At 39.7% G+C, this 16,114-nt stretch overlaps 1 gene segment (V, D, J or C); it reads left to right on the top strand.

The window, feature by feature from the left end:
• The first annotated feature begins 1,613 nt into the window (after window positions 1-1,613).
• LOC132653943 (immunoglobulin kappa variable 4-1-like) lies at window positions 1,614-2,504 on the top strand. The segment is given in 2 exon segments: window positions 1,614-1,672; window positions 1,857-2,504. Coding segments are annotated over 2 exon segments (462 nt in total).
• The last annotated feature ends 13,610 nt before the right edge of the window (window positions 2,505-16,114 follow it).

Raw genomic sequence — 16,114 nt, 5'->3', positions numbered from 1 at the left:
TATACACTACAAGTTGTCGGATTCTAGATGCACTATTGATTGTGTGTATAAATTAAAACATTGTAACCGAGCTTGGGGCTAACATTATTTCCACTGGTTACCACTAGGAGGAGCTATGAACTGTAGGCTTTTTCTGGGGGAGACTAGAGAGGAGCAGTTTGTGGAGGAAACTGGTGGAAGTAGAGATCCTCCCTGTCTGCAGCATAGAGGGTCACCATCAGCTGCAAAATCAGTGGTATCTTTGCAGCTCTCACAACCAGCTATTTAGCCTGATTCCACCAAAAGCAGAGAAAGGCTACTCATTTGTTCATTTGGGTAACTCCCAGGCATCTTTACTGCTCCTGGAGCTAGGACAGAGTTCAGTTTCTCTACCATCAGCATTCAGACTGAAGAGGTGACAGTTTGTTACTGTGAAGGCTGTTGCAGTCTCCTCCTTGCTGGGAGCCAAAGCTATCTACTGAAGCCAAAGTCAAAGCTATCTAGTGGAGCCAAAGCTATCTACTGAAGCCTAAGTCAATTAGTGAGTCAAAGCTATCTAGTGGAGACAAAAGGTGTTTACTAGGCCAAACCCAAAGAGTGAGCAAAGGTCATTTAGTGGAGACCTAAACCTATTTAGTGAAAGTTATCTAGGACCCTAGATAAACTGTGATAGACTGTGAGGACATCCATTTGTTAGAGCATCCGTGAGAAAACATCCCTGTGGTATCTTACAGGTACCCTATTTAACACATGAAAGCACTCTTCCTGTCTCCTGCAGCAACTAATTACCTTCCACCCTTTCCTGCCTTCTCCCTATATAAGTTTGGTAAAAATTTCTAATAAACGAAGCTTTGATCAGACAAACAGACTTGGCTTCCTTCCTTGTGCTTCTCGTCCCTTCCCCCCATTCCTTCCACTCTCCTCCCTTAGGAATCCACGTTGAAGCCCTACAGGCTGGGCACCTCCTCAGTGCATTAGCCTGCAATACAGACACCTTTAAAGGTCAGCTTGATAGCCAGCTTCTGAACCAGAAAACATTTTATCTCTACACAACCTGGTAAGCACTCTCCTCTCTGTCCAAAGATCATGACCTTATTTTTCTTTATTGAACTTCTGATTTTACCTATGAATAAATTTACCTATATGTAAAATCCAGATTTTCCTCTCCTTTTCTGCATCCTGTCCTTCTTTCCTTTGTCTCATCTACCCTTCTACTTGCCCCTTCTTTCTTTCCTTTCTCCTTCTCCTGTATCTTTCTGCTATTTATTATGATATTGTATCCTCATGATTGTAATCAAAGTTTTCCTACTATTATTTCTATTAAATTTACTTGCTTTAAATGTTTTTTTTATTTTTAATAGAAACCTGTCATGAGTGCATCTTGATATTTGCAGATTGAGAGCTCTAAGTTGGTCCTTGAGCTTCTATGTTGACTTTTTCCGCTAGTGATTGGTTAATCATTTTGATAATACTTTTGGCTGTAGCTTTAACCTGTATTCTCTCACAACCCAGTACCCTGGCTATTTATGTTCTCATTTGATTAAATACTTTGCATAGTTTCCTACAAGCCAGCCCAGCTGGCCATAATTTATAAACAAGGCCCTTGCAGTGAGAACTGAAAAGCATCAGAGAGCCTGGGGCACCATGATGGAGTCACACCAGGTCTTTGTATTACTGCTCCTCGGTATGTCTGGTGAGTCATTAAAGAGTATTAGAATATCATCAAATTAATTCATTTGTAGAGAAACAGCTATTTTCTATAGGAATCCAATGGTATTCAGGCAATGCCATTACAAAAGGCATTTTAGATCCCAACATTTGTATCAGGAATTCTTTGTGTGTGTATGTGAATACTCATTGTCTATTTCTGGTTGCAGGTGCTGAGGGGAACATTGTGATGACCCAGTCTCCAGAATTCATGTCCACATCTGTAGGAGACAGGATCACTCTAGGCTGCAAGGCCAGTCAGAGTGTGAGTAATGAAGTACATTGGTACCTACAGAAATCAGGGCAGCCTCCTAAACTGCTAATTTCCTATGCATCCAATCGAGCCTCTGGGGTCCCTGATCGCTTTACAGGCGTTATATCTGGGACAGATTACACTCTCAACATCAGCAGTGTGCAGGCTGAAGACCTGGCAGTTTATTACTGTCTACAGAGTTACAGCTATCCACCCACAGTGCTTCATCCTCCAACACAAACCTCCTTGAATGTCTCATCAGCTGCCTGCACCACACACAGCCCTGGGCCTGCACACTTCCTCTTTCTGCCTGGGATTTGTTATGCATGACTGATTAATAATTAAGATACAGCCTCCTCCGTTCTTCCATAGATTTGTCAACACTGGTGTTTATAGATTAAAAGGAGAAGCTAAGTTAAGAGATTTACAAGTTTTGTTGTTGCACTGAGAACATATACTACATGCTAGAAGCATCAGAGAAGTGTACAGGGTCGTGGTGGCTTTCAATATCTTTTTGTTATGCTTTCAGGCTATGATAAATTTGTATAAAAATAGAATAGAATTTCAAATCATTTACAAAGTGTACATCATCATGAGTTTATTACTTTAGATTAAGAATCCCCAATCTTTGGTAAAGGAACTCTCTCAAGAAAATTGTCCATTTCATTTTGATTTGCAAATTGTGTGGTCTATAGGCTTTTGACCTAATGATTATTTGAATTTCTTCAGTGTCTGCAATTATGTGTCAATTTAATTATTTTTATTTTGCTGATTTGGATAGTTTCTCTCTGCCTTTTAGTTAGTTTGGCTAAGGGTTTGTCTAGCTTGTTGATTTTCTCGAAGAACCAGCTCTTGATTTAGTTGATTCTCTGAATTGTTTTTTTTTCTTATAATAAACAGTTTATTACTGCAATAATAGATGGCTGTAAAATATGAAAGACCTGGTTTGTATTATCAACATTTATGCATCTGATTTTTATTTAATACAATTATTTAACTTTGTGTCTCAGCTATGTCCCCCTCCCTCATCTCCACATCCTACTCTCCCTTCCTCTTCTCCTCGCTCTGCCCACTGATAGGGATGGACCTCCTCCCCTTCCATCTGACTGAAGCCTATCAGATATTATCAGGACTGGCTGCATCGTCTTATTCTGAGGCCTTATCACCTCAGTGGGAGGTGATCAAAAAGCCAGCCACTGAGTTCATGTCAGAGTCAGCCCCTGTTCCTGTTACTATGGCACCCACTTGTAGATTGAGCTCCCTTGGGGTACTTCTGTGCTGGGATTTTAGGTTATCTCCATGCATGGTACTTTGTTTGAATTCCAGTTTCAGAAAAGACCCCTGGGCTCAGATTTTTTGGTTCTGTTGTTTTGCACTAATTTTTTTCTAACAGGTTTAGTGTGTCTGGTGTTATGTTGAGGACTTCGATCCCCTTGGGCTTCAGTTTTGTGCAGGGTGATAAGTGTGAATTTATTTACATTTTCCATATGTAGATATTCAGTTAGACCATCACCATTTGTTGTAGATGCTGTTTTCCATTGTATGGTTTTGGCATCTTTGTCCAAAATCAGGTGCACATAAGTGTGTAGGTTTATTTCTGGGTCTTCTATTTGATTACATTGATACACTATTGTTTTTCTCTACCAGTGCCTTGCAGTTTTTGTTTCGTTGGTCTATATTACAGCTTTAGATCAGAAATAGTGATACCTCCAAAGGGTCTTTCATCTTACAGATTTGTTTTAGCTCTTCTGGTTTTCTTGTTATGCCACATGACATGGAGAATTTTTCTTTCAAGATCTGTTAAGACTTATGTTTGCCAAGTGGATCAAAGACCTCAACATAATTGTAGACACATTAAATTGGTTAGAAGAAATGTGGGAAAAGCCTAGAACTCATTGGCACAGGAAATAACTTCTTGAATAGAACACAAACAACACAGGTTCTATGACTGACAGTCCATAAATGGGACCTCATGAAACTGAAAACCTATAAAGCAAAGGACACGGTCATCAGAACAAAACAACAGTCTGCATACTGAAAGGATCTTCACCTTGACTACATCTGACATAGGGCTAATATTCAGAATATATAAAGAACTAAAGAACTATAAAAAACATCAAATTAAGTAACCAAATTAAAAAATGGAGTACAGAACTAAATAGAGAATTATCTGTAGAGGAATATAGAATAGAATAGCAGAGAAACACTTAAAGAAATGCTCAACATCCTTAGCCATCAGAGAGATGCAAATCAAAAACAACCTTGAGATTTCACCAGAATGGCTAAGATCAAACACTCAAGTCACAACACATGCTGGGGAGGTTGTGGAGAAAGTGGAACCGTCCTCCTCCATTGCTGGTGGGAATGTAAACAAGTACAACCACATTGGAAATGAATCTGGCACTTTCTCAGACAATTAGGAATAGTACTTTCTCAAGGTCCAGCTATACCACTCCTAGGCATATATCCAAATGACTCTCAAGTATACACAAGGACATTTGTTCAATCCTGTTTGTAACAGCTGTATTTGTAATAGTAATAGCCAGAACCTGGAAACAACCCAGATTTCCCTTAGGAATGGTACAGAGACTGTGGTACATTTATACAATGGAATACTACTCAGCAATTAAAAACAAGGAAATCATGAAATTTGCTGGCAAATGGTGGGATCTAGAAAAGATCACGCTGCATGAAGTAGTCTAGAAGCAGAATGACACAAATGGTGTATACTCACTTATAAGTTGATACTGGACCTCTAAAATAGGATAAACATACTGAAATCTGTACATCTAAAGAAGCTAAACAAGAAGAAGGACCCAGGGTAAGTTGATCATTCCTTACTTGGAAAGACAAATGGGATGGACATTGGAAGTAGGAGAAACAAGAAACAGGACAGGAGCCTACCATAGAGAGCCTCTGAAAGACTCTACCTAGCAGTGTATCAAAGCAGATGCTGAGACTCATGGCCAAACTTTGGGCAGATTTCATGGAAACATATGAGAGAAGAGGGAGTTAGAGAGACCTGGAGAGGATAGGAACTCCACAAGGACCAAATATGTCTGGGCACAGGGGTCTTTTCTGAGACTGATTCTCCAACCAAGGACCATACATGGATATAATCTAGAACCCCTTCTTGGATGGAGCCCATGGCAGCTCAGTATCCCAGTGGGTTTCCTAGTAAGGGGAACAGGGACAGTCTCTGGCATGAACTCAGTGGCTGACTCTTTGATCTCCCCACCCCTGAGGGAGGAGCAGCCTTGCTAGGCCACAGAGGTGGACATTGCAGCCAGTCCTGATGAGAACTTATAAGCTAATTTCAGATGGAAGGGGAAGAGGACCTCCCCCATCAGTGGACTTAGAGAGGGGCAGGAAGGAGATGAGGCATGGAGGGTAGGATTGGGAAGGAATGAGAGAGGGGGGATACAGCTGGGATACAAATTAAATAAACTCTAATTAATATAAAAAATTTAAAAAAATAATTAAAAAATCTGTACACCTAAAATTGCTAAGCAAGGAAGAGGATCCTGTGTAAGATGATTAATCTTCTCAGAGAAAGACATAGGGAATGGCCATTGGAAGAAGGAGAAAACAGTAAACAGTAAGGTAGCCTACCACAGAGAGCCTCTGAAAGACTCCACCCCTCATTGTATCAAAGCAGATGCTCAGACTCATAACCAAGCTTTTGGCAAAGTACAGGGAATTTTATCCAAGAAGGGAGAGATAGTAATTCGTGGGGAGGACAGGAGCTCCACAAGGGGAGCAACAGAACCAACCTATCTGGGCACAGATGTCTTTTCTGAGACTGATACTCCAGCAAGAACCATTCATGGATAAAACCTAGATAACCTAGAATCTCTCTTCAGATGTAGCCCATGCAGCTTAGTATCCAAGTGGGTACAGTAGTAAGGGGAACAGGGACTGTCTCTGTCATGAACTCAGTGGCTGGCTCTTTGAGCACCTCCAGCTGAGTAGGGAACAACCTGGCCAGCCCACAGAGGAGGACAATGCAGCCAGTCCTGATGAGACCTGATAAGCTAGGGTTAGATGGAATAAGAGGAGGTCCACCCCTTTCAGTTAGTTTACTTAGAGGGGAGAATGGGAGGAGATGAGGGAGGGAGGGTGGGATTGGGAGGGAATGAGGGAAGGGGCTACAGCTGAGATACAAAATGAATAAATTGTAATTAATATAAAAATTAATAAATAGTAAATTGGAACCAGACAAAAGAGTCCTCATGTTTTTTCTGTGGGACTCATTTCCAACTGACCAATTATTTCCTCTTATTATTAGGTGAAATTAGCAAATCACTCAATTTTGTGAGAAACTCTTGAATAATGTTATTTACATGTCTCCTAGTCTCCTCTGGTAATGCTGGCTTGCTGAAAAGCACTTACTCTTCACTCTGTCTCTCTGCATCCTTCAGTGTCACAGGTTGTCTAGGGAAGAGGATGATTAGGTGGGCCTCTCTCTTTTCTGGATTCAACTTCCTGAGGCTCCTCCCAGTGTGAGAAAATGTCCTTCTGTGCCCTTACTGGGAGTTGCTTTCTCTTCCCTGGTTACAATCTCTGGTACTCAACTTCCAGTCAAGCTTTGGCTTTGTTTTAACAAATCAGAATCTGAAATGCACTCCTTATTGACACAAAGACACAAAACTCACCTCAAGGGCATAAAAGAGATAGTTTGTTCTGGAACCAAATATTGAGCCACTGATTCCTGCAAAAGAGAATCCAGTTTCCACCAATACTATGGGCCAACCTGGCAGCAGTTTTATGATGTTTTTGTAGTAACTGAACAACAGAAGTCCCAAACAACACAGTTTACTTTTTTTTTAATTTTATAAATTACACTTTATTCACTTTTTATCTCCCCATAAGGCCCTCCCATTTCTCCTCTCGGTCCCACCCTCCCTTCCCCTTCTTCACGCATGCCCCTCCCTATGTCCACTGATAGGAAAGGTCCTCCTCTCCTTCCTTCTGATCCTAGTCTATCAGATCTCATTAGGAGTGGCTGCATTGTCATCTTCTGTGGCCTGGTAAGGCTGCTCCTGCCTCAGAGGGAGATGATCAAAGAGCAGGCCAATCAGATTATGTCAGAGCCAGTCCCTCTTCCCATTACTATCAAACCCACTTGAACACTTGGACACTAAACTGCCATGGGCTACATCTGTGCAGGGGTTCTAGGTTATCTCCATGCTTGGTACTTGTTTGGAGTATGAGTCTCTGGGAAGACCCCTGTCTTCAAATTTTCTGGTTCTGTTGCTCTCCTTGTGGGGTTCCTGTCCTCTCCAGCTCTTACTATTTCCCACTTCTTACATAAGATTCCATGCACTCTGCCCAACAGTTGGCCATAAGTATCCACATCTGCTTTGATAGTCTGCAGTGCAGAGCCTTTCAGAGGCCCTCTGTGGCAGGTTCACAGCCTGTTTTTGTTTTCTTCCTCCTTTGATGTCCTTCCTCTTTGCCTTTCAGGATGGGGATTGAGCATTTTAGTCGGGGTCCTCTCTCTTGATTAGTTTCTTTAGATATACAGATTTTACTAGGTTTATCTTATGTTATATATGTGTATGAGTGAGTATATACCATGTGTGTCTTTCTGCTTCTGGGACAGCTTACTCAGGATGATCCTTTCCAGGTCCCACCATTTACCTGCAAATTTCATGGTTTCCTTATTTTTCATTGCAGAGTAATACTCCATTGTGTAGATGTACCACAATTTCTGTATCCATTCTTCAGTTGAGGGGCATCTATCTGGGCTGTTTCTAGCTTTTGGCTGTTACAAATAAAGCTGCTACAAATATGGTTGTTCAAATGTCCTTATTGTGTACTTGAGCCTCTTTTGGATATATGCCTAGGAGTGGTATGGCTGGATCTTGAGGAAGCACTATTCCTAGTTGTCTGAGAAAGTGCCAGATTGCTTTCCAGAGTGGTTGTACAAGTTTACATTCCCACCAGCAGTGGAGGAGGGTTCCCCTTTCTCCACAACCACTTCAGTATGTGTTGTCACTTGAGTTTTTCAAGTTGTCAAGTTGAATTCTTTGCCCTTCTGATGGGTGTAAGGTGAAATCTCAGTGTCCTTTTGATTCTCTGTAGAGGAATATTGAATGGCAGAGAAACGATTAAAGAAATGCTCAACATCATTAGCCATTAGGGAAAAGCAAAACAGCACACTTTTCAAACAAATTGGTGAAAACATCCTGAAAAGCGGGGGAGGCTCTGGGAAATGAGGTCAGTAGAAAGTTCCTAGAGAAATTCAAACACATCTAAAAGGATTTTATGTGCCACTGTGTTGACTCTCCACCTCCTAGTCTTTCTGAAGAGGCTCATGGGGGAGTGCTCTGTGGGTGCCCTATGTGACATTGCTTCAAGAACACTTTGACCACTCAAAACTAATCAAACCACAATACATTTTTCATTATGATTCTGTTCAATAAACGAAACTATTTGGGTTTTGTAAAAAAATAAAAGGAGATGACCTTGCACAGAATCTAGGGGGAATTTACACATAGTAGGTGGCCTTTAATCCAAATCTATGAATGTCATCAGGCACTCTAAACCTGATAGGGAAGAGCATGAACTACAGATGAATGCTGGTAATTCACACCCATCCTACTTTACTGAGAATAAAGCAGGATCTTTCTATCATCTAGACCCAAAGCTAATGTGGGGTTAATATGACATCATAGATTAAAGAATCATTCCCTTGGGCTCGATTCAGAGTCAGGAGTATCTAGTATTCTACATCATCTTGTCTCCTGAACCTAGAGCTGAGACACTCAAGTTGTCTTCTAAGTCACAATACTTGGAAGATTTATGCAATTAGTTTGGTTTTTTAGACACAAAACTTAACATAAACATTTCTTGGAGCTTAATAGTTTTGAGAATAACTTGAAAAATATTACAGAGATATAGTGGCATGAATGGATAAGAAATTTTCCCCTATATTCATGTATTTGAATGCCTGGTCCTCAATTTAGTGGTGCTGATGGGAGGGCAGTATGGAACTTTGAATATGTAGAAATTTGATGGGGATAGTACGACACTGTTGTTGGGATTTGAGTATGGCCTCACCTCACCTCCAGTTCATGTTTTCCTTCCTGTGTGCTCTTAGAAATTGAGATGTGCCCTCTCAGCTTCCTGCTCATGTCCCTTACTACCATGCCTTCCTTGCGATATGAATATCTAGTCCTCTGGAAATTTAAGCCAAAATAAACTCTTCTTTAAGTTGCTTTTGATCATGGTGTTTTATTACAGCATCAGAAAATAGCTAACACAGGAAGCATTTTAATATATATATATATATATATATATATATATATATATCCATAGAAAAGCATACAACAGGAATAAAAAAATTAAAAAAAAACTTTTAAGTCACTTCTGTGGAAACAGATCACTGGTGATATCCTTATATCCACAGAGAAGCATAGAACAGACATTCTAAAAAACAGTAACAAAAAACATAAGCCAGGCCTGTAGAAATAGGCCATTGGTAAAGTCCTTGCTGTGCAAGGTTGAAGAACTGAGTCCTGATCCCCATCAGTCACATCAGATGTCAACTATGGTGGTGAAAGCTTGTAATCCCACAGCTGGGAAGGCAGAGAGACCTGAGGATTCCAGAACCTTGTTGCCCAGTAAGATTAGTAAAGACTATTTCACTCTATTTTCATTGAGTGAAAAAAGGTAGATACATAAGAATCTTACATTGATTTCTGACTTTTATTTTTACACATATGCAATATATATGTGCTCAAGTGTATGTTGTGAATGTGCATGGATATATATGTATATGATATATATTTCAGCAAAATTTAATTTTTACATATGAAATAATTAATTTATCCTTATATACTGTATTAGCTTTTGTATTACTCTGATAATGGTCATGACCAAAATCAATGTGGGAAGAAAGGGGCTTATTTGGAATATATGACTTGATTATTTCAGCATGAGGAAAATTCAAGTCCGGGACTCATGGTAGTAACATGGAGTCAGGAGCTAATGAAGAGCATGGGGGATGCTGGTTACTGTCTTGCTTTCTGTGGGTTGCAAGGACCAAGAATTAAATCTCTCCTGCAGAGCATGTTTAAACTCCAATATGATGTTGTTGACTTCTCCAATACAGCCATTTCACTACTGCACCAGTGGGTACATATTGCTTGGTTTGTCAATGGTAGATGGATATCAGTTGAAGTTCTTTTAATCATGGTGTTGAGAGGCACACTGATTAAAGCCTTTTTCAGAGGTCCTGATGAAAGGACAAAGAGAGTGTTAGCTTTTTGTCCTTGTCCATGGCAGGCTTGGCAATGACAGCCTACACACTGGGAAGGATCTTCACCAATCCCATATCTGACATAGGTCTAATATCCAGTATATATGAAGAACTCAAGAAGTTAAACAGCAACAAATCAAGTAATCCATTTAAAAAATGTAGTATGGAGCTAAACAGAGAATTCTCTGTAGAGGAATATAGAATGACAGAGAAACACTTAAAGAAATGCTCAAAATCCTTAGCCATCAGAGAGATGCAAATCAAATCGACCCTGAGATTTCACCTTACAATCCTCAAAATGGCTAAAATAAAAAACTCAAATGATAACACATGCTGGAGAGATTGTGGAGAAAGGAGAACCCTCTTCCTTTGCTTGTGGGAAGGTAAACTGGTACAACCACTTTGGAAATCAATCTGTCACATTCTCAGACAATTAGGAATAGTGCTTCCTTAAGACCCAGCTATACCACTCCTAGGCATATACCCAAAATTTGCTCAAGTACACAACAAGGACATTTTCTCAATCATGTTTGAAGCAGCTTTATCTGTAATAGCCAGAACCTGGAAACAATGCCGACGTCCATCATCGGAGGAATGGATACAGAAATTGTGGTATTTTTATACAATGGAATACTACTCAGCAATAAAAAACAAGGAAATGATGAGATTTGTAGGCAAATGGTGGGATTTAGAGAAGATCATTCTGAGTGAGGTATCCCAGAAGGAGAAAGACAAACATGGTATATACTCGCTTACATAGACCATTATGACAAACATAATGAAATCTATATACCTAAAGAAAATAAACAAGAAAGAAGACCCAGGGTAAGATGATCAATCCTCAAATAAAATGTCAAATGGGATGGTCATTGGACATAGGAGAAAATAAGTAACAGAACAGGAGCCTACCACAGAGGGCCTCTGAAAGATTCTACCTAGCAGTATATCAAAGCAGATACCAAGACTCATAATCAAACCTTGGACAGAATGCAGGGAATCATATAAAATAAGGGGGAGTAGTATGACATGGAGAGGATAGGAGCTCCACAAAGACCAAATATAACTGGACACAGGGGTCTTTTCTGAGACTGATACTCCACCAAGGACCATGTATGGATATAACCTACAACCTCTGCTTGGATGTAGCCAGTGGTAGCTCAGTAACTAATTGTTTTTCCCTAATGAGGAGAACAGGGGCTATTTCTGACAGGAACTCAATGGAAGACTCTTTGACCTCTGTATCCCCCAAGGGAGGTGCAGTCCTGATAGGCCACAGAGGAGGACTTTGCAGCCAGTCCTGAAGATACCTGATAAACCAGGGTCAGATGAAAGAGAGGAGGTCCTCTCCAATCAGTGGACTTGGAAAGGGGCAGGGAGGAGATGAGGGAGGGAGGGTGGGATTGGAAGGGAATGAGGGAGTGGGATACAGCTGGGGTACAGAGTTAATAAAATGTAACTAATAATAAAAATAAAAAAATAAAGGACAAAGATAAAGTTAGTTTTGTGTCCTTGCCCAGGGCAAGCTTGGCAAGGTCCAGTCTGGTTCTAGACTTTGGGCCTCTAAGGATTAGGTTTCAGTTCTTGTGGACTGGGCTTTCCCCTCTGAAGGGCTATACTATGTCATGATATTAAATTTAATAAATAGTCTTTAATTTTTTTACTATTATCATTTATAAGAATTTATTCAACTTGTATCCTGGCTGTGTGCCCCTCCCTAGTCTCCTCCCAATCCCACCCTCCCTCCTGCTTCTCCCCCTTTGTCCCTCCCCTAGACCAATGATAATAAACGTTCTAAGAATAAAAAATAATTATTTGTCATGAAGTTTCATGGTATAAAATAATAATATGGTATAAGAATAAAAGATATATTATTTAAATAAAAACCTATAAATAATAAAACTGTTTTAATAAATATGTAAATATAAATATTGAGATGACTATATGTTTACAGAATAAAATCTAAAAGGCTTTTACAAGTTCTTACACTAAGTTATTTAATGTCCTAAAGAAGCTAAACAAACAATCAAACAAAAAAAGAAGCTAAACAATTAGGAGGTCCCTAGGGAAGATGCTTAATCCTCATTAATTCCGGTCTGCTTTTATGTGTTACTTGACCTTTTTCCTTTGCATTTTAAAATATTCTTTCTTTTTTTTCTACACTTTTAATGTTATGGTTAATATGTGACAAGGAGAGTTTTGCTTCTAGTCCCATCTATTTGATGTTCTTTATAGCCATCTCTTACTTTAGGAGAATTTTCTTCTATAATTTTGTTGAAAATATCTTCTGGGATTTGTTTTTATTGGGTGGTTTTAATGCTCTTTGGTTTCTGCTTCCTCTCTGGATTTTCAGAGAGAGAATGTTGTCTGTTTTACTGGGCTGCTCTTCCTGGTGTGTTCATGGAATGCTGGTGTTGGAAGATAGGTGAAGAAGCATTTGGGGGAGATGGGGTCTGTTGCAGTGCTAGGGGCAACCCTGAGAATTGGAATGAAACAGAGAGAGTGGAGTGTGTCCACAGAAAGCCTACCTGCTCATCTGGCCAGCATGCTTGTGGTTACTAAGGGGTTTCAGCCCAAGTTGGAGACTGGTATAGAGTCACAAGGATTGGAAGGGAGGCAGGAGGTGATTGCCTGTGGGATCCAAAGGATGCATGGACATGGGGGAAGGGAGGCTGCATCTGGTGTCCTGTTGCACAGCTAAGGGCGATGCTGAGAATTGGGTCTGAGTGAACAGAGAGTGAAGAAGGTCCATGGTCATCTTGCCTGATCTTCTGGTAGGTGTGCTTGGTCAAGATTCTTGGTTTTCAAACTTTCTTACCAGGGTTATTTTTCCTATTATTCTTTTATTTCCATAAATTCTGTTAAATTATATCACATTTTAGTTAATTAATTATTTGTGTGTGTGAATGAGTGTGTTTGTGTGTGTGTATGTGTGTGTAGTTGCATGTGTTTGTGGAGGTCAAAGGACAGTATTGAATTGGTCCTCACTTTCTATCATGTGAGTTCTGGGAATCAAACTCAGGCCTGACATCTGGCTTGATGGCAAGTGACTTGCCTTCTGAGCAATCTTGCTGCTCCCTAAAATTCTTTGTTGATCTATACTCACTGTACTCAAGTGTCAGCAAAGCAATGTCTTTCAAGTATCATATATTTGACAATATCCATTAACCTTCCTCATGTTCCCTTCCTATTCTGCTGTTATATATTCTTGACTCTGTGTCTCTTTTATTTTTAACTAACACACACACACACACAGATACAAACAGCTTAGATAACATTAGATAAGTTTATGGGTGTTGCTTCTGACATTCACAGCAGACACAACCTTACAGAAAACTTCCTATTCCTCCAGTTCACACAATATTTTCATTTTCACTTTCAAAATTATCTTAAGCTTTAGGTGCAGGAGTTTTGTGTTGTAGGTGTGTCAGTTGTGATGAGGCTCCTGAAATTTACCTTTTGATAAGTTGTGGGTTTTTTGTAAAAGTCTCTCCATATTCTTCAAAAAAAATGTCCTTAATGAGATGTGATAATTGCCGTTATCTGTGGGTATAAACACCAATAATAAGATAGAATCAGAAATTATATGGCTTAGTAAAGTGGTGGTGGTAGTTTCTCCTCCAGTATCCATGAATTAATTAGCCCCAGGTAGTTGCATAGGTTTTTAGTACCAGGCATGATTTACCTCTTGTTGAGTGTACTTTAAGTTCAGTGTATGCATGTCATTATTCCACCCTTAGTGGTTTCATGTATGCTGGTCATTGTTTTGGTTCATAGGAAGTATAACTGGAAATGATTGCTTTTAATTATTTATTTTATGTATATTGGTGTTCTGCCTGCTTGTATGTGTGTATGAGGGTGTTAGCTCTCCTAGAACTGGAGTTACAAAGAGTTATGAGTAGGCATATGGGTGCATGGGAATTGAAGCCAGGTCCTTTGGAACAGCAGTCAGTCCTCTTAACCATTTAGCCATCTTTCCAGCCTTCTAGAAAGGATTCCTCTTTTGGAAGCTTGTATGGTGCCTTTTCGTACTATGAATGGTAGTTCTCAGAGAGTGCATATTAAGGTCACTTGACTCTTCTAGGTCTTTTTTCCAAAGTGCAATAGGGACTTACCTTCTTCTATCTCTGGATGACACCCAAGAGAAACAACAATAGCTTACAGTATAAAGAGAAATTATCCATGATCATTCAGGCCTTTACAGCCATTGAAGCAGGACAGTCTCCCCAAGCATGGTTGGCTACCATAAAAAGCTAAAATGTTATGCTCAGGATGCGAGGCTAAGCACTGCACTCAGGGTCAGTCGCTTTTGACCCAGAGAAGAGCATGTCTGATTGCATGCAGGTTGATGCCCCAGGTCCCACCTCTGAGAAAAAGGTATTGGACAGGTCTGATGCTCTTTGGGTGGAAGACACCTAAATGAACATCGGTACAAAGTCCCAATTTATTTCTAATATCAGAGATCAGACCTCTACTCTTGTCTGATGCGTCTAAAAGAAAAAGGGGGAACTGTAGAGAGCTGCTTAATGCCGCCTTAAAGATGAACTGGTTTCTGCCTTCCACCTTCCCAATGGTGAGTGCTCTCTGTCACAAACAACTCCATATTTGGCTAAGGCTAAAGATCTGGCTTGCTTCTGTGTATGTGGACCTATCTGCATTGCCCATGTGGCATGCTGGGGTTGGCTACCCAGAGGCTATTTAAGCTGTGGGCTGGCTTTCCCCAGGGTCAGAAGGTTGTTCAAGGTTCCTGAGTAAACTGCATTGAGAAGAAAAAAAAAATAAAAGAGATAAATTATCTTTTTTTAAAGATCTATCTATCTATCTATCTATCTATCTATCTATCTATCTATCTATCGTTCTGTCCTCATATATTGCTACATGTCAGAAGTGGACACCAGATCTCATTATAGATGGTTGTAAACCACCAAATGGTTGCTGGGAATTGAACTCAGACCCTCTGGAAGAGCAGCCAGTGCTCTTAACCACTGAACCGTCTCTCCAGCACCAAAGAGAAATTTTCTATTTACTTATACATGAGTATACACCATGAATATCTTTTTGGGTTTGGGTTACCTCACTCAGGATGATATTTTCTATAGTTCCTTCCATTTATCTGAAAATTTCTTGATATCTTTGCTTTTAATAGTTGTGTATTATTCCATTGTGTAAATATATCATATTTACCTTATCTATTTTTTTTTGTTTGTTTGAGGGACATTTAGGTTGTTTCCAGTTTTTGGCTGTTATGATTAAAGCTGCTATGAACACAGTTAAGCAAGTGTCCTTGTAGTATGGTGGAGCTTCTTTTGGGTATATGCACATGAATGGTATAGCTGGTCTTGAGGTAGAACTAATCTCAGTTTTCTGAAAAAACACCAGATTAGTTTTCACAGTCATTGTACAAGTTTGTACTCCTAACCAGCAATCGAGGAATATTCCCCTTTCTCCACAACCTCACCAGCATGTGTTGTCACTCCTGTTTTTGATCTTAGCTGTTTTGTAGTGTATAGATGGAATCTCAGATTTGTTTTGATTTGCCTTCCCCTGATGACTAAGGACATTTAACATTTCATTAAATGTTTCACAGCCATTAGGGATTCCTCTGTTGAGAATTCTCTGTTTAGTTCTGTATCCCATTTTTAATTTGATTATTTGGTTTGTTAGTTTCATTTTTTTATTTCATTATTCATTTTATATGTTAGCCTTCTTATGGATGTAGTTGGTGAAGATTTCCCCATTATGTTAGCTACCCTTTAGTCCTATTGAGAGTGTCCTTTGCCTTGCAGAAGCTTTTTTATTTTGCTAGGTTCTATTTATTAATTGTTAGTTTTAGTTCCTGTGTTGTTGGTGTTGTGTTTATGAACGTGGCAATGAGATAAGGCTCTTCCCCACGTTTTCTTCTGACAGATTTT

This window comes from Meriones unguiculatus, chromosome 5 (genome assembly GCF_030254825.1).
Source record: "Meriones unguiculatus strain TT.TT164.6M chromosome 5, Bangor_MerUng_6.1, whole genome shotgun sequence".
NCBI classification, from domain to species: Eukaryota; Metazoa; Chordata; class Mammalia; order Rodentia; family Muridae; genus Meriones; species Meriones unguiculatus.
Note: the sequence above shows the minus strand (reverse complement) of the source record. Positions and strands in the feature narration are given on the sequence as shown.